The sequence below is a fragment of the Rosa rugosa genome, chromosome 4 (genome assembly GCF_958449725.1).
Source record: "Rosa rugosa chromosome 4, drRosRugo1.1, whole genome shotgun sequence".
Taxonomy (NCBI): Eukaryota; Viridiplantae; Streptophyta; class Magnoliopsida; order Rosales; family Rosaceae; genus Rosa; species Rosa rugosa.
The window spans coordinates 9,548,897-9,574,643 of NC_084823.1; the positions used below are offsets into that span (position 1 = coordinate 9,548,897).

Sequence of the window (25,747 nt, forward strand, 5' to 3'; positions counted from 1 at the left end):
ACAAAACTAACTGTACTATGCACTTATTAGTCTTCCGCTGTGTAATGAGTGTAGTGTGTACGCTTACTTATTGAATTGATGTTTCAGTTTAGTTTGTAAACTTTGTTTAGTATAATATGTGACTCTAAAGAACGAGTCTATATTCACATTGTGGGTGCAAGACATCGTTGGTTGCCTTTGTTTAAAGAATTTTTTTTACAAGTATTTAGTGTTGATGTTCGAACCATCACGCTCGGAGTATTTGTGTTTGAAAATCGGGGCGTGGCAAGGCTCATATCTTTTAGCTGGTTTACCACGGGTAGTTCTACTAGGTAACACATATGTAGAAGAAACTTACTCTATAGGATCACTAGGAGTAGCTACTGGACATACATGAGTTGAAGCTTCTTGACCAGAGAGTTCAGCAACAAAGGGTGAAGTATAAGAAGAGGGAACAACTTGAGTAGAATCTTCTTTAGCTCTAGAATTTGATTAGTTGAAATTATCCTTCGACTGGTCGAGTACGGAATTCTTTGGCAGGTCATGATCTTCCAAATTTTGACTAATCAAAATTTTGGTTCTGCTAGTCGAGTACCTCTCTGCATGTTGACTTTCCTCAGTTCGAGTAGTCGATAATTGTTCTCGATTAGTCAAGTACCTCTCGGCTTGCTAACTTTCCTCAGTTCGGCTAGTCGAAAATAATTTTCGACTAGTCGAATTTCCTTCTATTCCAATATTTTCAGTTTCGTTTTCAGGTCTTTTTTTCTTCCTCCAAAGCTTGTAGAATCCCCTCCTTGATCGTGAATGGCTCCTCTTGTTACATCTCAGTAGTTTCTATCCCAATAGTTTCCTTTGTGTCTTGAGTCTTTTTCAATCCTCCACTAGCAAACATCTCTTTGAAAAACTCATTCTCCCCCTGAAGAGAAGTGTTGGTTGGGGGGGGGGGGGGGGAGGAATAACACATATGGCGACCCGAATGGGTATATCATAGCGCTGTAATATTAGGCCAATAGGAGCTTGATACGTCGTAGACCTACCAACTTAATACTATAAGGCCTTTTGAAATACGATTTTTTAGAAAGTAAGAAAACAATTAAAACTTTTAAGAAAAGACTTTCGATCAACAAACCAATATTCAAATTAACAAGTCTGGAAATACTTCAAAATAAAGTAGGCAAGTGCACTGTGACGCCATAGGGCTTACATCATAACCGAAATAATAGGAGGTTAATAGCAACAATAAAGCATAGAGTGAGGCGCGCTCCCAGATAGGTAGACCTCATAGAATTCAACTGAGTTCAACATTGAAAGGAAAACGAGTAAATTGATATAGTACCAAAAGGGAAGGACTTCAAGCTACAGGGACATCAACACACGAACTCGGCCAATGACCCACTTCTATTCCAGATCGTCTGGAGTGACCTCATTGTAACCTGAAATGTAGGGGTGAGCATTTCGTCCTCACTAGCCCAATAGGGGCCGACCCAACCTTAGTTAGGTTTGAAAACTAATAAGTAGAACATAGCTACTAGAATATAGATTGTGCGCATTTGTAAAATCGAGTAAAACAAATTCAAACAAAAACAATCATCGTTGTCTTTTTCAGAAAATCATATGCAGCATGCTTCACACAATTTGGAGCTCCGAGATACTTACCTGCCGGCTATTCTAAAACAATCGGTGACCGACCTGTTCATCATTCTTCGAGAACCAGCCAACTACTCTGTAGTCCTTGTCAATACGAGTAGCGAAAGTATCCATTTCTTGGCCCTGAGTGTCCTATGACTGGTTCACCGTTGGTACTTATCTTTCCTCGATGCACATAGAAGCACAGCCCCCTCCGGAGATTCACGGTTATCGACACTGTGGGATGACTAGGAATCAACATGTCTAGGTCCCATTCACTTTCAGATCACAAGTACATACATACATTGGGGTACAATATCTCAACACGCAAGTCTAGCCTCAGTTTTCGCAATCAACAATTATCAGTTATGAAAACACAGATATCATGAGGTATCAACTAATGAACAACCAAAAACTTATTTACAGGCAACGTACTATTATACTAGAGCATTCCACATATATAGAAAAGTCTCTAACAAGGAAGAGACAGCTCACCCTACCTGGAAATGTCGGCGTATTCCACACTCCGGTGCTTTCCGCTTAAGCTTCCTTAATGATCGTGTTTCCTGAACCATTACTTAATTAGTTTGTAAGTAATTATCCTGGTAAACATCGTGACTAACTCTAAGTAATCGTGCATACTAAATCTTTTTTATTTTAGTGAGGCTATTTATTATTTATTTCAACTTTTACCAATTTGGGAAACTAACTTCTTTCTTAAAAAGGAAAACATCCTTATTGCTCCATTAAACTATCGCCAATTCGAGTGACCAAAGTCGAGTCGATCCTCGCGTTTTACGAGGTTGGTCAACCCTCGGAGTTGATTTTTGACATTTGACTTCAACTTCTGACTTTTGACCAAATACCCCTTTATTTACCATTAAGTAAATAATTATAAATAAAGTTTGACTTCTACTTTTACTCTTTGACTCCTCATTTTTCACCTTTTTACTTTTACCATGGTTTCTACCTCTTTACTTTCACTTTTACCTCCTTTCACCGATTTTACCTTTACTTTCACCCTTTTCACTTTTTACCACTTTACCATGGTAAAACCCCTTTAATTCAACTTTTACTCATTTCTTTATTTTTTTCTTCCAAAATAAAGACTTTTCTTTTCTTCTTCCCTTTCTTTTTCTTTTGGTCAAAATTACACAACAAAAACCACCAAAATCTTCAACACAAATTCCCAACACTTTGAAAACTAAACTAATAAATCCTCCTCAAAGATCCCACCTCTCACAATTTTCCACCAACAAAATAACTCAATAAAGTGTAAAATCAACAAAACAACTCCAAAAATTTAAGGGTTTGTCCAAAACCCAATCCTTACCCTTTCTTCTCCAAAAACTCACGGTCTCTCCTCCTCCTTAGCCTTCTTCACCTGCAAATCCGTCCAAAAATTAACATCACAACCAAAAACTCGAAATAAGGTTGTATGAGATAGATCTTTACCACAAATCCTTGCCAAACCCTTAGCCTAGCCTCATGGTTTAAGGGAAAATCGGGTTCATGCAACAAAATCACAAATGAAAATCAAAAACTCGAATTTGATAAGAAATAAGTATAGATCGGATGAATAGAGGTTAGATTAGGAGGGAGATTACCTTGATTTGGACTTGGAATGAAGAAATCACAAAAACTCCCAAATTGATTTCGGGTTCTAGGATTTTTGGATGATTGGATGGCTAAATCTCACGATTTTGGTTTGAGAAATGGATAGAAGGAATAAATAGGAGAAAATCTAAATTTTTTGGTGTTGATTGGGGTACCGGCGGTGCTGCGGCTGGCGACGCAGAGAGAGAGTGAGGATGAGAGAGAGGGAGAGCTGAAGAGAGAGAGAGTGAAGTGAGAAAATGAAGTTTTGAGGCTAGGGTTTAGTCATGTGAAGCCTTAAATACTTCCCATTTGATTAGTGTAAAAAGTCCAACTTGCCCTTCCCTTTAGGCCAAAAGGGCTTGGCTACTCCCATTTTGTTTTTCTCTTAATTTCTCTCAAGCACACTTCGAAAATACCACTCCAAACATCCTTATTTCTCTGACACTTCACCGAATCTTTTTGGAAAATTTTTTTTGGGCTTTCCCTAAGCCTCGATACTTCAAGAAAAGTTTCCTAGACCCAAATTGGATTTTCTCTAAATTCTTAATCCTTTAAAATAGTCTCATAGTCTTATCTAAGCGCGAATACCTTTGTACGTTACGAATACGTAGTCTTATATGTTGTACGACAAAATAAAATAAACAAGAAAAGTATGGGTGTCTACAACACATGTCTTCATAGAATGGAGACCAAAAAAAAAAAATGGTGATGTAGAACTTTTGTGTAGGAGGATGATAACACTTGTAGCCCTATTGATGAGAGCCATAACCTATAAAGATGCTATTGAGAGCCTGGGCACCCAACTTTGACTTCTGATTTTTTGGTATGTGAACAAAACCAACACAGTCAAAGACACGAGCGGGAAGATTACGGAAAGAAGGAATGGAGAAAATGTTACATCCTAGACCTTAATTTACCGGTTTACTAGTCATCTGGACAGTAAACGACAATGAACTTAACTTTTTACCTTGGTATCGAACATTTAGTAGACCCAAAAGTTGACTTTTTATTCCATATACTTTTTGAGAAAACTTTCTTCATGAAACTGGTAGACCGCGTTAAACCGAGTTCGGGGACATGTGGTATGTTCAAATCAAAGTTTGTATGAAGAAGTTATGGTCTAAAAACAAAAATTTACTCTTTCGAAAGAGTAATTGGTAACTTTCCATTTTCAGAAATTACCCAAAACCTAACCGAGACTCTCTCTTAGCTCGACCAGGTTTAAGATCCGACCTGAACCGGGAGACATGTTGATATCTCCGTCGTCCAACCACCTGACGACATGCCACCAGTGCCGTTTGAACCGCGCCATCTTCCCCTTGAGGTTTGTGGTGGTGGTTCGAGGCGATTCGCATTGAGGAAAGAGAAACAAGCTGAAAACCCTCTCGACCTTGTTGGAGCTCTGATTTTCGGCCGCCATCAGTGACAAAACCGCTTGTGTTTTGGAGCTTTTCCGACGTATATCAAACCCTCCAAGCGGTGTTGGACGATTCTTAACGTGAAGGACGAATCGAGAGTTTGAAGATTTCGACCCAAAATCATTTTGAAGTAAATTCCTGCTTCTAGACTTAAAATTGGACGTTGTTATTGTTTCAGAATGGTTGGGATTGATGTAAGGAACATTTTCGTACAAGTCTTGCAGCCCAATTGGGTGGTCGGATATGTGGCGTGTGGGGCCCACACAAATTGCAGTGCTAGCAAACAGACCCACCAGAATTGGCTCCTGATGAAGAACCCTGAGTTATAGGGCGAAATCCAGATGGTGGTGTAGAGAAGCCAGGCGGTGGACCTTGAGCTCGTGGGGGCTTGGCTTGGATGGTTAAGCTAGAGATCTCTGAATGGACTGCCTTTGCGCTATCCTCTCAAGAGTCATCCTTAGGGATGTAGATAAGTAGTTCTCCATTGACACTGTCATGCCTAGCATCCAATCCACTCAGAAACTGGTGCACTCGCTCCAACTCCTTCTACTTTTGGTATGAAGAAATATCCTCAACATTCTTCAATTTGTTCAGTCGCCGCTGATCAATCTCGGCCCAAACATTCTTCAGCTCGTTGTAGAACACCGAAACTGCCTGCCCATCCTGCTTCATCCTTGTTGCCTTGCACAACAACTCATAGATTTGAGAGAAGTCAAATTCATTCAGGTAAAGATCATTGAGTGTCTTCCAAACTTCTACAACAGTATCACACCCAATGATCAATTAATTGGATCACCTTATCAGTCATGGTCTTGTACGAAATTGATAGTACAAGTCCATCAACAACTTCCCACTTCATATAATCTTCACTCTTCTCATTCACCGGCGCCTTGATAGTATCGGTGATATAGCCCATCTTGTGGATTCCAGGAAGATGGGCTGAGATCATCTTCTTTAGTCTAAAGTACTACACAACCAATTGCACTACAAGTTAGTACAGCCTAATATAGAAAGCATATTCCTATAAGGTAACTACTAAATACATATACATTTTTTTAATAATTCTAATAATGGCTCACAAGTCAACAACAGGACGTTGGAAATTCTGTTTTTACTGGGTGCATCGATTTGCGTACTTTGGAGTTTAATTATAAATTTATAAAATATTTAAATATAAACAATTTATAGAAAATTATGTAGTAGCACATGACCAAATATATAAACACAGAAAACTCACTTTCAAAAGGATTTATACAAATAAGGACATGAGCCCAGATCCAAAAGTCAAATGATGCAAGCTTGACTCTCAATTTTAATAAAAAATGACCAAAATACTCAATTTGATTAAATATTTACGCGTATGCCACTGACCAAATACCAACACCCCTAGCGAAGCATCAAGACAGCTCGACGCATTCTCAAGACCCAGCGACCCGGAAGAAGACCTAAATTTCTGTTTCCGGCGACCAAATAACGGCGGACCACCGGCGTCTGGTTCGTCTCCTCATCGCCGATCTACTTCTGGGCCTCTAAAGCCCAGGTCCACTCCTAGGCCGATCACGATTCTAATCTCCTTGTTCAGTCTGCCGTTGCCCTCGGAAGCTTCGCCTGCGGTTTCGATGCCGGCATTCGGGCAGTTCTTGATGCCGGCGCTTGCTCTGTTCCTTTTCCTCTGTTTGCTTGCTCTGTAGCTTCATTGCTTCAGGTTTCGAATTATGAATTTCTGGTAATTATAGATAAAATGATGAATGTAGATGACTCTGTTAATTGTTCAATCTTGAGGATTGTAAATATAATCAAAACATAATTCGTACAGATAAAACCACCTGCAATTAGTAATTGATTTAGATCAGTTCAGTAGCAAATGAATTGTTGAAGCTAATCTCATGGAATTAAGAATCGAGCGAAAACTCTTACCTGAAACCCGGAGTGATCTGCAGACTGGAATAATCTATCCGGAGATTCCAATCTCGAGGAGAAGGAAATAAAGCTAGGGTTTGAAGCAAGGTTTTAAATTTCTCTGAAATTGCCGAAATTTCAGTCGAAATTTCCGTAATTTTGAAGTACCAAAACGAAATTCATATGCTATATCATTTCCGTCAGAAGTTTCCCGAAATTTTCTGAAATTTTCCGTACATTTCCACGAAATTCTTAATTTCCGAAATATCTACACACACAATATATATTTAAAAATTCACACCGAAATTTCTCTAAAATTTCCGTTAAATTTTTATGTCACCTACAATGAATTTTTACTTCATACTTTTATAGAAAAAATATGAAATTTTGATTTTTTTTTTTTTTTTTGCAATCAAGTTGAATACAACAAAATTTTTTTTGTTTTTATCTGCTACAAAGTTGAATGCTCCAACCATAACATGATTTCCTTAATATCCGATATATAGATTGCATGTGGAAAGGGAACAACACGTACACATACAATAACCATGTGATGAAGTACGAAAATCATTTCCAAAATTCATGTACTTGGGAGCAGTATTGTATGATATTAAATGAAAGCAGTTCAACCACCTAGATCGAACCACATCGTAGTAGCTTTTATATTCATTTTGTTGTACTTGTTCATTTTCATTCACATGGTTTTGGTTTTACGTGCCCCGCCCCATCCCCTTGTACTTTTCTAATTATTAAAAAAAGTAAATCATATTTACATTATCAATATACAACACATTATCAATACACATAGATTTTTTTTTTTTTTTTTGAGAGAATTGTCAACTGGCATTGATCAGCGAAATTACACATAATGACCCATCCCTGTGGGACTGTCAAAAGAGTCACTACCTAAGTAATTCAACCTTTTTAAAGATCATGAAGCCCTGCCAAAATCTAACCTAGAACATCCTAGAGAATCAAGAGGCCAAGACATCCTAGTTATTTTTGGCGACAAAACTCAGAGAGAAGCTACGAGTTCATTCTCCATAGGAGATTGAACTCTTACATAAAAGTAATTAAAATGAAAATAAACTAGCCCAGCAACCCAACTACTCCATATGCCAGACAGAGGCCCAAAGGAAAGGGAAACCCTAGCACTAGGCCCAGAAGGGTTCAAAGCCCAACTGGACTTGCTAAGGCCACCTAAACCCATGGACACCCAAACCCAGCAAGGCAGAGTACCAGTCCACCTCCATTCGACGGCGCCGGCCGAGGAAGACTTCCACCACCGCCCACCGCCCACCGCCATCGTCGCCGCTCCCAACAGCAATCAGCTTTACTCCGGGACAGATCGGTGGAGCCATTGCTAGCCCAGCACCGCAATCACCATCTATATCACCATTCGCTGACAGCACCCAGCCACTCAGCCCAGCACGAACACACGAGGAAGATCGCCGCCCGGCGCTCCACTGCGCGACCTCGCAACCAGCACCAATCACCGGATCCATTCCTGTCCAGCCATCCTCAATCCCGAATGACCCAGATCCCTCATATCCGCCGCGAGAAACTCCTCGCAACATAGGCTCACCACCACCCCTAAATTTGAGATGCCGACTACGAGGAACCCGGCAGCCCTCAATCTCCCAGCGACCAGATGAGAGGGAAATTCCATCTCCTCCAGCCCAATTTGCAGAGCCGCCGCCATAAGACCACGGCCTCCACCTACCTCTCAAAGAGAGTATAAAAACACTAGTTTAGCAACCTACTACAGTACTAGTTAATTACTCGTCCATATAAAATATCATAATTCTATTATAAATGTATAATTTTAGAGATGTTACATTGTAAATAGGTTTATTATAGGTTAGTTTAGTCTATGTAACAGTTTTATTCAAAAATATCATTTTATAAATGCAATTAATTTGATTTCTTTATTTTTAACTGAAATTTCCACCGAAATCGAAACTTTCTCCGAAATTTCCTTAAATTTGAAGTACCGAAATTGAAACCGAAAACGAAATTTAAAACCTTGGTTTGAAGTAAGTGGAGCTCTGCGAATTTGCAGGAAGGTTTGGAATTGATTTTAACAGTGATAATTTCGTCTGGGAATAAAGAATGGGAGTGGCCGGCATCACATTGGTGACAGATGGAAGACGAAAGGCGGATCAATGAGGGAGGAGGCAGGTGGAGTCAGTCCCACACGTGAGGTGAAAGACACGTGTGCGGTAAACAAAAAACTGTAGGGGAGAGGAAGCAGATCAAGAGCAATATGACCAGCTTTGCTTTGTTCTTGTTAATCTGCTTTCTGTGAGTATTCTTTGAGTTCTTTTATTTATACTGAAATCAACTTGGATTGCCTTTTTATCAATATATATGTATATAGTTATCAAGTCTTAAGATTTGTTGTTCATTAATTCTGTAAGTATGAGTGTAACGAGTGCAGTAGCAGGATTAGGCGATGACGAGTGCAGTAGCAGAACATGAGTACAAGTGTAGCAGCAGAACATGAGTACGAGGGCAGTAGCAGAACTAGATGAGCATGACTGCAGCAAAGGCAGTAGCAGAATTGGACGAGTGCAGTAGCATGATTAGGTGATGACCAGTACAGTAGCAGAACATGACTACAAGTGTAGTAGCAGAACTAAATGAGTATGAGTGCAGTAGCAGGATTGGATGAGTGCAGTAGCAAGATTAGGCGATGACGAGTGCAGTAGCAGAACTGGACGAGTATAAGTGCAGCGAGTACAATAGCAGGATTAAACGATGACGAGTGCAGTAGCATAACACGAGTAGCAGAACTACACGAGTATGAGTGTACAAGTGCAGTAGCAGAACTGGACGAGTATGAGTGCAGTAGTAGGATATGACGAGTGCAGTAGCAGGATTAGGCGATGACGAATGCAGGAGCAGAACCCGAGTAGCAGAACTGGACGAGTATGAGTACAACGAGTGCAGTAGAAGGATTGGACGAGTGCAGTAGCATGATTAGACGATGAGATGAGAGTAGTATGAGAGTGAGGTTTTGTGAAGTAACCTAAAGAAATTATTCTCAAGGAAAAAAGAAAAGTAGCATAAACGGATTATTCTCAGAAAAAAAAAAAACATAAATGGATTATTCTCAGAAAAAAAAAGTAAAATAAGGGGATTAAAAGTCAAAATAAGTAGTTAAGGGTAAAAAAGTGAATTAACTCATGACATGTGGCAAGTGGAGAGCAGATTGTCCTTATTTGTAAGATTTAATTTTTATAAAGGGATTAGAAGTCAAAAGAAGTAGTTAAGGGTAAAAAAGTAAATTTACTCATGATATGTGGCAAGTGGAGAGCACATTGTCCTTATTTGTAAGATTTAGTCATTATATGTTTAATTCAATCTTTAGAGGACGTATTTGTGAAGTTATTTTTTGTCAATAACTTATATGTAATTTGTTAAACAATTTATTGGGTGCACTACAAGTTTTGCTCAATACATTTAGAAACACCCCATTTTATTTATGTTTATATAAGGGCAATGATATGGGGCCTCAAAGAGGCCTAAGATTTGTGGCCTCAAATCCTAGGTGTTATGTCATGTAAGTAAATACAATTTTTTTTTTAATTCCACATAATATATCTTGCCACATCATACTATTGCAACACCAACTTTACCCCCCTTTTATATTTCATTTTAGATGTTAGGGGGTGAATCAATTACATTAATAAATTTAATTAGGTGATGAAAAAAACTGATATGTACTAATTTAAGAGATATGTCTACAAATTATTTGTCAAATATTTTTCTTCATTTAATTAAATTATTTCCTATAATTTTTCTTTCCAAATAGCATTAATATATTGAATTAGGTGTCAAGAAATAGGCATTAAATTTTCTTTCCAAATATTGATTAATTTCATAAAAAAAATAGCATTAATAAATTGAATTTGGAAAATACGTATGTCTAAATTAAGAGGTATGAAAAAATTTCATGTTAGTAGCAGTCATTAATTATCATCTACAATCTAAATATTAGGGAAAAACAAACAAAAATAATAAACTCAAATTCAATGTTTAAACCCTAGCTACATAAAGAGAAAAAAATGAACAATATGAATATGTATTTTTCACATTATATTTTCAAAATTTGCAGGAACCCAATAAAGGTTGAATTTATATACATGTGTTATGCAAATCTTTTGTTCGAATGTATGTGCAAATCTATTGACTGAATTATATGAAATTTTTTTTGTTCTTGATTGAAGAAAAAAAAATTGTTGTTTAAATTGAAGCATGAGTGTAATGAAAAAAAAAAAAGCCAAAATAATTTTTTTTTTAGAAAAAAGCCAAACTAATTTAGGGTCGTTAGATTTTGGAAGGATAAGATGGTCTTTTTCTCAAGAATTACATAACATGATCTGACAAATAAGTGACGTGTATAGGTGACATGGCATGACACCTAAGATTGATGTCATAAATCTTAGGCCTCATTGAGGCCACAAATCATTTAAATTAGATTGATGTCTTTATATAATTCTTGTTGCTTATTCAAAAAGAAAGAAAAAAAATTCTTGTCGCATCAAATTTAAATTAGCACTTACCGTCCCTTGCATTCATTTAATATGCGTTAGGCCGCCCGAATTTTGGCACGATTAATATTCATTTAAAAATAAGGTGCACTGTGCATGTGCATGTGACTTGAGCATTAATAGCTTAATACAATTATACTTATGTTCTGTGCAGGACCTCAGCAGATGAACTTGTCCAAATCCATCAAAGATATGTGTCGGTACTGAGTTACTGACTAGGAAATTAAATATCCCCACCCGCCCAACAAGACCTCATTATGAGATGCCAATCAGACCGGCCTAAAAAAAAGCATCTCGATCTATATATTGTGCCATTCTACCCTTCAGGGTTCAGACTCGATCGATCAGTTTCCTTATTTCTTTCTCTAAAAATGGTGTCATCACCTGAAACCATCCACTGCCTCAAGTCCAGCATGAGGCTGTCTACGGTTGTCCCAGCCACGGTGACCGGCCGAGAGCACAAGGTCCATGAGCTGACCAACATGGACTTGGCTATGAAGCTTCACTACATCAAAGGGATCTACTTTTTCAAAAGTGATGCAGTTGAGGGGCTTACGGTGAATGACTTAAAGAAGCCTATGTTCCAACTGCTCCAACTATACTTCGCCGTCTCTGGGAGGATCCGGAGATCCGGAACAGGCCGGCCTTTCATCGTGTGTAACGACGGCGGTGTAAGAACTGTGGAGGCATGTTGTGACGAAACCGTTGATGAATGGTTGGCCATGGCTGTGGAGGATGATTCTGTGTTTGATGGCCTGGCTTATAATCAAGCACTTGGTGATCCTGATCTTGGTTTCTCTCCTTTGGTCTTTGTACAGGTAAAATCACTAGCTCAATACTCTTGTCAATTCTGGAAATGGCCTCTACGATATCGATACAGTAATAATCTGGTACGGTCGTGTATTACAAAGAAAAATAATTGCAGCTTATAGATAGTACAGTAAGAGATGAGCCTACTCGATCCGGCATGAGTACGTTCTTTCAAGATACTTTTAACTTTTTCGATAATAAAGCTACATCTAATTCCATGGTATCTGTTGTTTGATGTACTTCTAAGCAGTTCACATGGTTCAAATGTGGAGGACTGTCAGTGGGACTTAGCTGGGCAAATGTTCTTGGAGATGCATTTTCAGCCTCTGAATTCCTCAACCTGTGGGGGAAGATCATGGCAGGTCACATGCCACTTAAGTCTCAGCACATGCCAGATCCAGCAAAATCTGAGTTTCCACTTCTAGTACTTCCCAAGCTAACACCAAATGCCTTTAAAAAGGTTGATTCAGTTGGTGATTCATGGCTCACACCAAGCAGCTGCAAGATGAAGACACACACTTTTCATGTTCCTACAGACAAAGTGGACCATTTTCTCTCAAACCAAACAGCTAAGGTCTCAACTTTTGAAGTACTTTCTGCAATCATATGGAAATCCTTGTCCAAGATTAAGGAAAGCCCAGAACAGTCAAGGATGGTGACTATTGTTTATACAAACAAATCCCCTAGAGGAATGAAATTTCTAAGTAATGGGATGGTGTGGAGCACAGTTGAAGCAGATTTCTTAGTTGCAGAGGCTGAGGTCTCAGAACTGGTGGAGCTGATTTTGAACAAAAGGGCAGATGAGAATGGCATGATTAAAGAAATGACGGGGAATAATGGAAGTGGGGAGTTATCTTCAGACTTTATAGCATATGGAGCAAACTTGACATTTGTGAATTTGGAAGCGGCAGAGATTTATGGACTTGAATTGAAGGGGCAAAAGCCAGTTTATGCAAATTATTCCATTAATGGAGTTGGTGATGAAGGAGTTGTTTTGGTGCTTCCTGCTGGGCCAAAATATGGTAAGGATAGAGATGATGTTAATGGTGATCGAACTGTGACTGTGGTTTTGCCTGAAAATCTTCTTACACAGCTGAAAGTTGATCTAAAAAAGAATTGGAATATTGCTTGAAATCGAATTGCTTTAGTAATATGATACTAAAGATTCGTCAAGTATATGGGCTAGTATGAAATTTGTATGACCTAATAAAAATCCAAATAATACTCGATAGCTATAAGTGTATTTTTTTTTTTCTTGAATGGGAAGATGAGTGATCATATATATCTATTCAATCATCTACCCATTCAACCATATAATACTCGCTATGAATAATAGTCATTGCTGGTGATCACATCTATTCATGGAGGAACGCCTATCTTTATGCCCATCACGGTTCATTTATTCTTTTACTCATTCTCTTCCTCAAATTTCATTGGCTTTTTTTTTTTTTTTTTTTTTGGAGAAACGGATAAATCCATTAAAGGGACAAGCCCAAAGGGGGCCTCAACCCATATAACAATTAAAGTAGCTAGAAAGAAACTGGGATTGATCAAACTCCACCTATCATATCAGACAGGAAACAGAGTGAAAAATCCGACAAAAAGCCCAGAAATGGGAAGAAACAACTAATCTGTTACATTTGGAGGACATGGCAGACCGTCCGTCTTCAGTACCCGAAGCTAGTGTTGTGTGAAGGCTAGTGTGAAGAGAGAAGGTGTGACTTGGTTGTTGGGTGCCCAGCAAATTGGGAAAAAACATGAAGGGACCAAAATACCCATGAAAATATTCCAAATGGAGTTATTAGTGGGTTGAGATAATAACTTATGGTACCAACGTGATCATTTGTTTTTTGTTTTTTGAAAGGGTGGTTCTAGTTTGACCTCCAAATTTAATATTTAGACCTCCAACATTTTTCAATTATTAATAGACTTTGTCAAGTCATATGAAAAGACAAGTAAGGACAAAGAGAAAAAAAGTGGAAAAAAAGAAGAAAAAAAAAATACTCTTCTTACCTCCCCAAATATAACATTCAATTAAATTGTTTTTTTTTTTCCCCGAAATTTTCTTATATTACCTATATAGTTTTATAATTTACCTAAAACAATTAAGTAAAAATAATAATTTCTATAGATGACCCATCATTTAATACAAAAATAAATTCAAAACAATCTGATTTGAAATTTTCTTAAACTAAATTAAGTGAATATCATGATATAGTTATTATTTGATCTTCCAACCCAAAACCCTTGAAATACTTCTTTTAGCAAATTCAAAGGGATTCCAGCAACATATCAAGATAGAGAACCAACCATCTGATTAATTTTGGTGGAGGAGAGACCTACTCATAAGAGAGCAATATCATGTGATTTTGATTCATTCTTCTTCTCGTGGTTGAAGATACATATAAAAAATAGAGTAACAGATTGTTGTATCTCATGTTCAAGGGTGTTTTGGTAAAAATAAGGAGGTCTACTTAGTGTTGCCTCTGAAAATCACCTCGGCCAGAAAGCCGAGAGATCAAGGAACAAATGTCCTTCTTGGTGAGTAGATTGCGGGGCGTGCCAGCACACGGCCATAAGGCCAAGTGTGCAATTGTAGTTGTAGTAGATGTAGTTCTGACTTATCAAGCAATTGTTGGCCGAGGAAGGAACTGATTCTCGGCCGATAGTTCGCTGCCTTTGGATCAAGGACTTGATGGCTGAAGGTCGGGTGAATTGGGTGTGGTTGTGAGAGTGTGAGTGAATATGAATTGTCTTATTTTGGTCAACTTCAATTCCCCGTTGGTAATGAGAAAACCTAGAAAATTCCCCGCTGATACTCCGAAAACACACTTCTTGGGGTTCATTTTAAGTTTGTGTTTTCGCATACGTTTGAATGTTTGCTCAAGATCGGCTAGATGTCCCGATCGGGTTTTTGATTTAACAACTATGTCATCTATGTACACCTCCACAGTTTTGCCAAGTAAATCGTGAAAAATGGCGTTCATGGCCCTTTGATAAGTCGCTCCGGCATTCTTTAAACCGAAAGGCATCACTACCCATTCAAAGGTTCCAACAAAGCCTGGGCACCTGAAGGCGGTTTTATGTACATCCTCTTCGGCTACAAATATTTGATTATAGCCGGCATGACCATCCATGAAAGATAATATTTCGTGTTTGGCCGCTCCATCAATTAAGAGATCGGCCATTGGCATAGGATATTCGTCTTTTGGAGTTGCCAAGTTCAAGTTTCTGAAGTCAACAGGTACTCTCATCTTGCCATTTTTCTTTCTTACAGGTACAACGTTAGAAACCCATTCCACATATCTAGCAGGTCTAATAAATTTAGCATGTAACAATCTTTCAATTTCCTCTTTCATTTCAATTTGTACCTCGGCGGAACATCGCCGAGGAGCTTGTTTATAAGGTTTACAATCGTCTCTAAGAGGTAACACATGTTCTACTAAACTTCTATCAAGCCCAGGCATTTCATGGTACTCCCATGCAAAACAATCCTTGTATTCTCGTAATAATGCATCCATCGCTGTTCGCAGTTCTGGATCGAGAAGTCTACTGATAGAGATCAGCCGAGGGTTATCCTCGTCTCCCAAGTTAATTTGATCTACGGGATCTTGAGTTTCGGCTTCAGTATCTTCCAATTCGGCCGGGGCAGGGCCGATATCTTCCAACTGCAGTTCTTCTTCCTGTTGTTCTGTAATATATTCCATCAAGTTGATGGCCGAGTTAGACTTGGTAGTCCTGTCGGCCCAATAGGCCAGCAAACGTCCTAAAATAGATCGGACTGCGACCTTTCTTTCTAGAGACCTTGGGTCTCTAGACATTGATATTGTCCTTGAATAGGTCAACCAAGGTTGGACGCTCTACGTCTTGCAAAACATCCTCAATCCCTAGGTTGTGTTGAGTTAAAAATTGCACAATGTGTAAAATGTCACCCAACGTAATTTCACTCGTATTCATTAACAGAACAGAGTTTTAATTATTTCGGGTTCGACCCATTCCTTGAATAGGTCAACCAAGGTTGGACGCTCTACGTCTTGCAAAACATCCTCAATCCCTAGGTTGTGTTGAGTTAAAAATTGCACAATGTGTAAAATGTCACCCAACGTAATTTCACTCGTATTCATTAACAGAACAGAGTTTTAATTATTTCGGGTTCGACCCATTCAAGACAGAATGTGTCTCTTAATTACAATCCCTTGTTACAGGGAAACACCCTTTGATTCCATTTATAGAGAAACCAATGTGTGTTGTTTGTTTTTGCGGCTGCACCCGGATTTTGGAATGGGTTGCCTACGTACCCGGGAAGGGATCAAGCCACTCGTAGTTCAAGAGTTCCAATGGGTGAATGACTCATTGGAAGGCTTGGATTTTTGGAATAGGAATAGTGTTTGGGATGCAGTTGCATCTAGATTATTTGATTCCAGATTGCCTACATACCCTTGCGGGATCAAACCATATGTAGTTCCAGCATTTGGGATTTAAATGGGTAGATGACCCATTTATTTTTGGATTTGTGTTTGAGATATTTGTGAGGGTTTAGAGCCCTTGCATTTGCTTTTGGAAAATTTGGGAATGATTTTATTTTTCTGGTGTTTGGGTGAATTTGACTGGTGGAGTCAGAGATTCGGATTGGCTGAATTTGACTGGTGGAGTCAGGGATTCGATTTGAATTTGTGGTTGCATCTAGTGGGTCGCTAGATTGCCTATATACCCTGTAAAGGGATCAAACCATTATAGTTCTGACGTTTTGTGGATTTTGGGAATTTGGGCTTTTTCTTGGTTTTGTACCAAAAGGATGTTTTTTAGGTTCCGGAGCATTTTTTTACGAAACCAAAGCCTGGGTATTTGGAAATGGAACCCATAGCGTCATGCTTTGCCGAATTCTTCCAACGGGCCCAAAATTTGTGGTGGGCTTTGCTTGCGAATTATGTTGCTTGGTCTACACCAATTAATGCTTTTGGGCCCCAAATTTGATATGAGCACCCGTAATGATCCAGCTGCGAAGGAATTGTAAGTTGTAACTCCTCATTGTCTTCTTTTCCATTCTTAAACTCTCTTTCTTTCTTCTCCTGGCCGAACCCAAAGCATTGGCAGAATGCTCCACCCCTGCCAATTGATGAAGGACTTTGGATTTGGAGATGAAATTTGACTTGTAGATCGAAGTGCGCTTGGGTCTTCGACAAAACAGAACTTCTTAGTCTCTGAAGCTTGCAATTGTCTTAATTGCTCCTCTTTATGGAAAAATGGGTAAGTACCTTCTCCATTTTGTTCTTGCTTCTAACTTCTGTAGTTCAGGAACCCAAGTGCCGACAACACTTAATTCTATTGTACTTTACAATCATTTTGAAGAAGTACCCACTGCTTAGGAGCTTGTTTCGCCTTTGGCTATTTGATTTGGCTGCTGGAATACCACACTCAAAGCTCGGTTCTTATTTTTTCTTTGCAGGTGCCGCTAAAGAGAAAGTACCTGGCCTTTCATCGTGGTCTGGTAATCAAAGCCTCTGGACTCCTGTATTGTTTTTGCTTTGATGCTTTTGATCTGAATGTAACCGCCTCCTCCTTTATTTGTAAAGAAACAAAACTAGCTTATATTAATTTTGCTTCTTTTGTCTTTTCTTCTTTGTGGTATAATTACACTCCAGCACACTTTGCATAAAGGAAAGGCATGATTAATTAAACATTCATCCTTGGAAGACCACAAACCAAGATCTTTCTTATTTTGCTTTCTTGTGTCGGCACCTCTTCACAACTTTTAATTTTATTTTCTTTTGTTGGCCACCCTCTGATACCAAATTCCTTCAATCTTCAACACTAGCACCGCAAGAAAAGATTTTTGTGCTTTGTGCTTTGTCAACTACTGGAAACATTTTGTTCCCAGAATACAATGCTTTTGATTCTTTGTGAGCATGGAAACATTGTATCCCATTCTTCGTGAACATGACACTATTGCATTCGACTTGTATGGCTTACTGCTGCAACTTCGAGGACTCTTTATTGATTTGTGCAGGTACAAAGCAAGAACAGCAGCTGCAGTCAAAGTTCCAGAGTTTCAAATTGAAGGTGAGCCTCTGTTTATTTAGACTCTGTTTATTTTTTGTGTTAATTTGAGTTGGTGCTTTTTGGGAAGAGAACATGGAATTTGGGACAGGCTATTTGGCCTTGACGGTTGACAGAGAGCAGGGATGGTTATGGCCCTTTGTTGCCGTTTAGCACCATCGTCAACCCCAGCAGCTTTGTATTTACTTTGTTGCTGCTGAGAGCGAGTTCGGTGAAGCATCATACCTTTGAAAGCTTTGGGAGACGGAGCTCGATGACAATACGGCACCCTAAGGCACGCCGTGCTGGAGCTCGACGACAATATCGGCACCCTAAGGCACGCCGTGTCGGAGCTTGAAGATGATACGGCACCCTAAGGCACGCCGTGCAGGAGCTCGACGACAATATCGGCACCCTAAGGCACGCCGTGTCGGAGCTTGAAGATGATACGACACCCTAAGGCACGCCGTGCAGGAGCTCGACGACAATATCGGCACCCTAAGGCACGCCGTGTCGGAGCATATATGATATACCGTAGGGTATCTGTCGCTGGAGGCCTGCATCATTTGAGAATAGCAAAGGAAAAGGTGCACATCGGTGGTGAAAGTCTCACCCTCTTTTTCCTTGCTTTCTTCCTCTCCTCGGCTGCTATCCTCTTCGCCTTCATCCTCCCCCTTGTTTCTTTTCACGTAGCCCTTTTATAGTGAACTGGTGATGAGTTTGATTTCTAATCAACATGGAGGGTTTTAGAGTCCCACTGAAATTGAAACAGTTTGGGAACTTGTATTCCAAGAACCCGTGAAGGCTGCACTCTTATCTTTGTAATTGCATTGTTATCTAGATTCTTAATTAACAAAGCTAGGAGTCAACACGGTTTTGTAAAAAGCCAATATGGGCCACCTTGCTGCCTCTAAGCTTTTCCTTTTGCTTAGAGTTTCAATAGCTATCAATCTCGACCATTCTCTGTTTTTTTTATTAGAGGCTTTTATTTGTACTTTATTTTTCTTTTTACAAATAAAGCACTCATATTCTCGTTTAGTGAGATGGGCCTTATATGTGATTTTTTTTATTTAAACAGGTTGACAATCTTCTGGGCCGTAACTTGGGTAGGTCGGCCCTTGCTATCTCGTCCACTGAAAGTGAAATAACCAATATCATCTTTGTAAAACCTTGCTTCCACTACATTGGTGGATGCCTGAAATGGGTTATTGTCTGCCGGAATGACCTAAATTTTGTCGCCATGCCAGAAGATCAATACTTGATGCAGGGAAGAAGGGACACACATGTTCTGGTGAATCCAATCGCGGCCAAGCAATGCATTGTAATGAGCAGATGAATCGACCACGAAGAAAGCCGTCATGTTTGTCTTTTCCCCCACAGTGACATCGAGTGGGAGGATACCTCTTGGCCTGTTTTTACCTCCAGAGAAGTTGCTCACTGTAATGTCTGAAGGGAGCAAATCAGATTCAGTTCTGCGTAATTTCTTCATGACGGCTGTAGGTAACACATTAACTGCCGCACCATTATCCACAAAAACTTTCGTTATTGGATGTCCCTATATGTAAGCCGTGATGTATAACGGCTTCAAATGTTGAGCCATTTTGGCCGTTGGTTTTGTGAGTACCACACGGCCGTCTTCATCCTTCAACTGGGCATCGACTTCATCAATCTCAAATCGAGGTTGTTGATCGGCAACGAAGTCGCCGATTAGTTCATTTGACTGACCTGGTTGAGCTTTGAGTTCTGAAGGTAGGACATAAACCATGTTGATGTCCATTGTATTACCTTCTCCTTTTCCAAAGGCGACCTCGTCCTTGTAAAATGGGGATAAGTTTTCTATGTCAAAAGCTGTGTCATCTCCTATGTCGTAGTCGATTCCAGTTTCATTATCATAGTCACCTTGTTCCTCCTCTTCCCCATAATCGACTTCCTCATCACCTTCGTCTCCAAAATCGTCTTGCTTGCCATTGTTCATGGCAGCACCTTCTACCATTTCCTCATCCTTCAAATGCTGATTGAGACTAGCTTGCTCTTTCTTTAATTCTTCAATGGCCCCAGTTGTCAGCTTGGTGGACGCCTTTTCTGTCTCAACTGGCCATTCAATTGCACGAGCCCGCAGATATTTGGACAAGTTGTCCAATAATTTGCTCTCGGCGGATGTGAATCTATACATCTCAGCAGCCGGATGTTGTTTATGGTAAGTGTGAAGGTAAGCAAGGTCAGAATCGGAAACGGGCAAGTTATCAGTGTTGGCTTCCATCTTACAGTTCTCCATCATAGTCTGATAACTGATCTTTAAGCCGATACTAGAATCCTCTGTAATGAGGTAAGACTCAGAAGATAGATCCGTTTCCAACATCTTCATCATCGCGCTTTCCTCCTCAGTTAGGCCATAAGTGGCCGATGCTGAATACATCCTATGATATTTCTTCATCATCCCCATATCTTGATTTGAGAACGGCGGATCCTGTCCTCTCAGTACTCTTATTGTGGGGATTTTCCCATTTGGCGTCTTATCCCTAGCCGCCTTCTGTATTTCTTTCTGTTGTTCAATATCTTTAGCTTTGGCATCGGCCTTCGCTTGCTCTTCAGTTACGAAGTCTTTCTTTTCTAAATAATCATCTAGTTCTTTTGCGAGCTGGACCTCTTCTGGCGTTATACCATAGGTCTCCTCAGCCGAGTGACTTCTATGAAAACATCTAAGGAAATGAAAGTCGGCTTCTGAAACTGGAATTTGAGCGACGATATCCTTCTTTTGGATTCCTTTGCGATGTGCTTGATACAAGGCTTTCAAACCAGGAGTAATGAATCAGCTATGGAAACCCTGCCGAATCAGAGCATGATCTGCATCATAATTTGCTATTATTGTATTGAGAATATAATCTTGACTCCTCGGAAGCCCATAGACTGCAAGGGCTGAATGTTTCTAATGGAACTTTCTCATTGTTTCTAATTCAGCCAACTTAAATGGAGGGTTGAGATGTTTGAAGATCTTAACCCCTCCTTCAGTAAACCGCAGATGAGGTAGCTTTGGGAAGCTAAGAACATTCTCAAACTGGTCACCGATGGTCTCAAGTTCCATAGTTTCTTCTGAATCCTTATGAAAGTCCTCTCTTATTATGGGAGCTTCTCTGTTATCGGCTTCAGTTGAGCGTTTGATTTCCTGCCCTTCAGACCCTTGCTGCCTTGCGGCCGCCACTTCCCTTTGCATGCGTCTCTTTTGAGTTTTTGTCAAAGGGGAAAATGGTTAATCTCTGGCCGCTCGGCCATACCACCTATTGTCATGAGTTACTGGTGGCCGATATGTCCGATAAGGTCTACGACCTCTATTTCTAGCAAAGTAATCTTGGTCATAAAATCGATCATCTTGGTCAAAACCTGATCGTCGTCGGCCATTGAAACCGTCAGCAAAATTTCCCTCTAGATCATCATCCTCAAAAGTCAACCTCCTCCTCACCGAAAGTCGTCCGCTTTCGGCTTTTTCAGATTCCTTTATCCTCTTAAAAACACTTTGGGAAGTTTGTTGTCCCTGATAAAATCCCTTGGGACTGTGAGGGCCAAAAAGCTTAAGTACTTCATCCTCGGCCGAATTGGCCGTGGGAGTCTCCAATTCATTGCCAGCATGTTTCTTTCCTGTGTCTCTTTTCTTACTTTCTTCACAATTAGTTGGAGCTTTTAACTCTGGCTTTACCTGTTGATCAGTAGCTAACTCTAGGTTCTTGATTTGCAGAAGATTACTGAGGGTTACCTCACAGTTGCAACGGCTGCACAGAATCATAGCACTGGCCGGCGATGCTTTTGAAGTAGAGAACGATGAGGCCTTCAAAGCCGGTGGCATTGTCATATCATATGTATCCTCATCCTGACTGTCATAAACTGGCTCCCTCCTCTGGTCACGAAACATCACTAGGCCAATAACCTTAACATACAACACTTTTTACACAACGAAAAAAAAAAATTTGTTGTGTGATGACGGAAAGTGAATCATACAACACGTTTACAAAACTTACGTTGTATAAGGCTGTTAAAATTATGAAGTTTTTAGCTAGAAGATCATTGCATAACACTTACAAGAATAATTCGTTGTGTGAATGAAAAAAAAAATAGCGACAGATTTTCCTCCCAGCTTGACTCAAATTTAGCTTTAAATTGATACTATATAGTACAACAGAATAGTTATATCTGTTGTATGAGAGTAGCGTGCAAAATATCATACAACAGTTTTTGACTTTGTGTTGTACGATCAAGAGGTAAAGGTTTGGACGTGCCTATATTTGCCCCAAAATAGCACTGATTCCCCCTCAAGACCTTTAAATTTTGATTGAAATATATCTGGTAATTGATGATGCCACAACCAAGTGACTTATTTGTGTTGTATGAATGAGTAATGCCTAACCTAGCGCCAAAATTGTCAAAGTATTTGCATATAGGCGGGAACTTTCCCTCACTAATAGAATTATGCTCATAGACATCACGACAATTAAATCGGTGAGGAATACACACGATGTAAAGCAATATCATTAACATCGATTCCTCAAAGTCCGATTTGTATGCATATAATTGACATCGCTTTTTAAAATAACCGGTAACAAAACTTTCATTTGAATTTTCAGAAAAACACTACGCGGCTAAGTTAAAAAATTTTAAACAAACGCGGGGCATGAAAAGCTCATTCCCACACTTAGCCATATTTGGACTAACATTGACCAAGGCTTGCCCTAACACTATTCGACCAAATTAACCTCCCTTTCCTCCTCTTCGTGCTCCGCCTTCGACCAAAACCCTCCTCGTCTTCATTCTCCTGCTCCAACCAGAACCCGACCCTCCTTGTCCTCCTCCTTTTCCGTATCAGATCAGCTCCTCTGCTCGAAGAAACCTGAGCACCCTCTCCACTTTTCTCCTCCTCCGACCGAGATCAATTAGTTTCTCATCTCAGGACAACTTCTCATCTCAACTTCTCTCTCCAGATCGGTGTATGAATTTCTCTGCCTCTGATCCCATTCTCCTCCTCCGACTGTAACTTACGATTTTGAAGGACGCAGAATTGGTTCGACCCCGACCCCGACCCCGGTTTCTCTGACGACGGAGGTTCTCGGACGACGACCGAACCTATGCGCTGTCTGAGGTCTTCGCTTCTTAACACTCTATCTCCTCTCTTATCTCACTCACAAAAACCCTAAGAACTCTAAAACCCAAAGGTACTTCCTTTCTTCTCTAACTTGTTATACTCTCTGTATTTTCCGTCCCCTGATTCTGATTCTGCGTTCATTTTGTTTGTATTGGTTTCGTTTATGCTTAGTATAATTCGGAGGATTAATGGATAGCAGTGTTTGATTAGTGATCCAAGTGCAATAGATTCAGTTTCTAATCTATTTTACTTTCTCCTATTCTAAAAATCATCTTTTGCTTGGTGGGTAGTGCAATTTTGCACCAAGTTTTGTACTTTAGACCTGTATCATTGTTTTTTCTAAACTCTTTGGACACTCAGTTTATTCAATGGGATTGCGAATCTGCTACAGCTAGGCTCCGAGTCCCTTGCTATCAATTTAAAAGCGTCTTTATCTTGTCGTGTTCCTGGGATTCCATTATGACTGTCTTTCTTTGTGTATATCTGGTTAAAAAGTTATGTAATTTTAGGTTTGTTGGAATACTGTCTTTTATATATACATCCACCGACTCATATATGGTTATATAGGTCCATCCCTTGCTTAGTTGTGATGTTGGTTTACGTTTTCAACTTTCAAAGTTTTGAGATGCAAGATATCTGCTATTAGAACTGAGCTTCAACTAGTTGCCTTTACAATTCAGAAATGTGGTTCAAAGATGCAAAATTTTAGTTGGCAGCTGGTTTGAAATAGATTTTAAAAGAACCTACCAAGTAGTGTAAATTAATAGCTCAAATGACAACATATATGTTTGTTGTAATTGTAATCACTGATAGAGTTCCAAATCAGCTTTGCTTGCAAGAGGTGAAGCAGTAGTGCAGCAATGCAAGGAGTATCATCAGGCATCAGATACGGTGTCAAATACCAAGGTCAATACCCAAAACCCTTGCTTGTGGCAGAATTTGAGAAATTGAAGCTTGGTGTGTTCTCTCTTGCTTTCTTCCAATCTTTGTACCAATTGAATTTGTGAGCTATGCAATTTTGGTTTTAATTGCTTTATTCTAGTCTTTGTATGGTCACCTTGTCTTGGCTGAAATGTTCTTGCTTATAAATTGGTAGGATAAGCATGTGAATCAGTTTTGAGTTTTGAGTTTGAATTGTTGATTTTGTTTTGCTTTTGAGATTGGGTGGTCTGGAGTTGACTAGAGAGGAAGAGAGTTTGGAGTTAGTTGGTCCAAAAGTTCCGAACTGGGTCTTGTTATATTTTAGCAGCATTTATTATTATTAGGTTGATAGTGTGGGCTTTGTAGCTATGGTTTGGTTCTATATGCCCCTTTGGTTGGGTGTTTTGAGTTTAGATTGGAAAATGAGTGAATATGCCAAGACAGTAGCAACTGCACTAATGGAATGGTGCAAATTGTGTAAAACAATATTGAATATTTCCGTGCAAATTGGGTAGCTTCTAGTGCTTCCTTCACAAAAACAAAAACAAATGGTTTCTTTGTTACTAGTTTTTAAAACCAGAGATTAATTGTTTCTTTTACATGGGAAACATGAACTTAACTCGACCTCCTACCCTCATTTTCATTGTTGCAGATTGGTTCTCCATACAAAGTCCCAGTTTTCTATTGCTCTCTCTCTTCACAAGTTTCTTTCAGGGAATAGGGTATGAATCTTTTTGTCTCTTGACTGAAATATATAAACCTATGAAAATTAGCTTCTTTCTCTTTGCAAAGCTACATACTTTCTTTGCTCCCTCTTAAACTTTATCGATTCTGCTCTTTTGTTTTCTTATTGTTGATTCAAAAGTTATGCTTAGATTATTTTTTTTCTTCTTCTTGTTTATATTTTCCATATACCTTGATTCACATTAAATACTGATTGTGGGTCTTTGAAACAGTTAGGTTGAAGTAAGGTTTTAATTCTTGCAATTAAGTCGAATAATTGGCCAAATTTTTTTCTTTCCCTTCTTCAATCTTTTCTTTCTCATCGTTACTCTTGAATGGGCTTAACCAAGTTTTTCCCTTCTTCAATCTTTTCCTTCTCCTCGGTCTCTTTATGCTTGTTCTTATCATTTTTTCTGGAATTCTCACCCTTTCTCCTCTGATCTGCTTGTTAAAAAGGGTACGCCTTATGAATTTCAATCTCAATTCTTTGATTACTTTCTATTGATTTGCAGCTCTTCATATTCAAATACACGTCTGAATTTCAATCTCCTCTGGTTGTTGATGGTATGCGATCAACTACCCTCCTACTTCTACATATAACCTCTAATATGATCACGTCACACTATTTGCCAACAAACTCTTCTCCAATGTTTGGTGACGAATTTTTGTTGGTTTTAGGATTCAATTACTCAAACGAAAACTCAACTATTGTACCTAACGAGGAAATTAAAAGATGCTTTTTTTGAATGTGCATGTACCACAACCTAGCTTCATATTTTTGGAGAATACTGAGATAAATAATTGTACGTTTCTTTTGGGTTATATTTAATAATGCAGGCAGAGGTGGACTTTCTAGGAAGGCTTTCTCATCCCAACCTTGTTAAGCTATTAATTAGGACACTGCTCAGAGGACAAGGACCCACCAGAAAGGCTTTCTCATCCCAACCATGTTAAGCTATCAGAACACTGCTCAGCAGACAACAAGCTACCAGGAAGGCTCCTTGTCTGTGAATTCAACAACCCTGTTGAACTATTAGAAGTAGAACCCTGCT

The 25,747-nt window shown here is 39.3% G+C and overlaps 2 protein-coding genes and 2 long non-coding RNA genes across 4 annotated transcripts; 3 read left to right on the plus strand and 1 right to left on the minus strand.

The window, feature by feature from the left end:
- Window positions 1-1,165: 1,165 nt before the first annotated feature.
- On the minus strand, window positions 1,166-3,410 carry LOC133707478 (uncharacterized). Its single transcript, XR_009845129.1, has 3 exons — window positions 3,213-3,410; window positions 2,939-2,989; window positions 1,166-2,171 (listed from the first exon to the last, which is right to left on the minus strand). It is a non-coding gene; the product is annotated as an uncharacterized LOC133707478 (long non-coding RNA).
- A 7,963-nt stretch (window positions 3,411-11,373) lies between these two features.
- Window positions 11,374-13,273, plus strand: LOC133707477 (protein ECERIFERUM 2-like). Its single transcript, XM_062133054.1, has 2 exons — window positions 11,374-11,895; window positions 12,138-13,273. The coding sequence occupies exons 1-2, from the start codon at window positions 11,449-11,451 to the stop codon at window positions 13,017-13,019; spliced, it is 1,329 nt and encodes a 442-aa protein (XP_061989038.1). The 5' UTR covers window positions 11,374-11,448; the 3' UTR covers window positions 13,020-13,273.
- A 3,643-nt stretch (window positions 13,274-16,916) lies between these two features.
- On the plus strand, window positions 16,917-18,898 carry LOC133745699 (uncharacterized). Its single transcript, XR_009863743.1, has 2 exons — window positions 16,917-17,134; window positions 17,334-18,898. It is a non-coding gene; the product is annotated as an uncharacterized LOC133745699 (long non-coding RNA).
- A 5,003-nt stretch (window positions 18,899-23,901) lies between these two features.
- On the plus strand, window positions 23,902-25,649 carry LOC133743507 (uncharacterized). The gene is made up of 4 exons (XM_062171467.1): window positions 23,902-24,008; window positions 24,625-24,694; window positions 25,208-25,259; window positions 25,533-25,649. Exons 1-4 carry the CDS (start codon window positions 23,912-23,914, stop codon window positions 25,647-25,649), a joined length of 336 nt encoding a protein of 111 aa, XP_062027451.1. The 5' UTR covers window positions 23,902-23,911.
- The last annotated feature ends 98 nt before the right edge of the window (window positions 25,650-25,747 follow it).

Bases quoted from the DNA above. Each gene is read 5' to 3' on its own strand.
- LOC133707477 (XM_062133054.1), top strand. From the start codon at position 11,449: ATGGTGTCATCACCTGAAACCATCCACTGCCTCAAGTCCAGCATGAGG. The intron at 11,896-12,137 runs GTAAAATCACTA...ACTTCTAAGCAG, and splicing joins CTCCTTTGGTCTTTGTACAG to TTCACATGGTTCAAATGTGG.
- LOC133743507 (XM_062171467.1), top strand. From the start codon at position 23,912: ATGCAAGGAGTATCATCAGGCATCAGATACGGTGTCAAATACCAAGGT. The intron at 24,695-25,207 runs GTATGAATCTTT...ATTGATTTGCAG, and splicing joins AGTTTCTTTCAGGGAATAGG to CTCTTCATATTCAAATACAC. The intron at 25,260-25,532 runs GTATGCGATCAA...TTAATAATGCAG, and splicing joins ATCTCCTCTGGTTGTTGATG to GCAGAGGTGGACTTTCTAGG.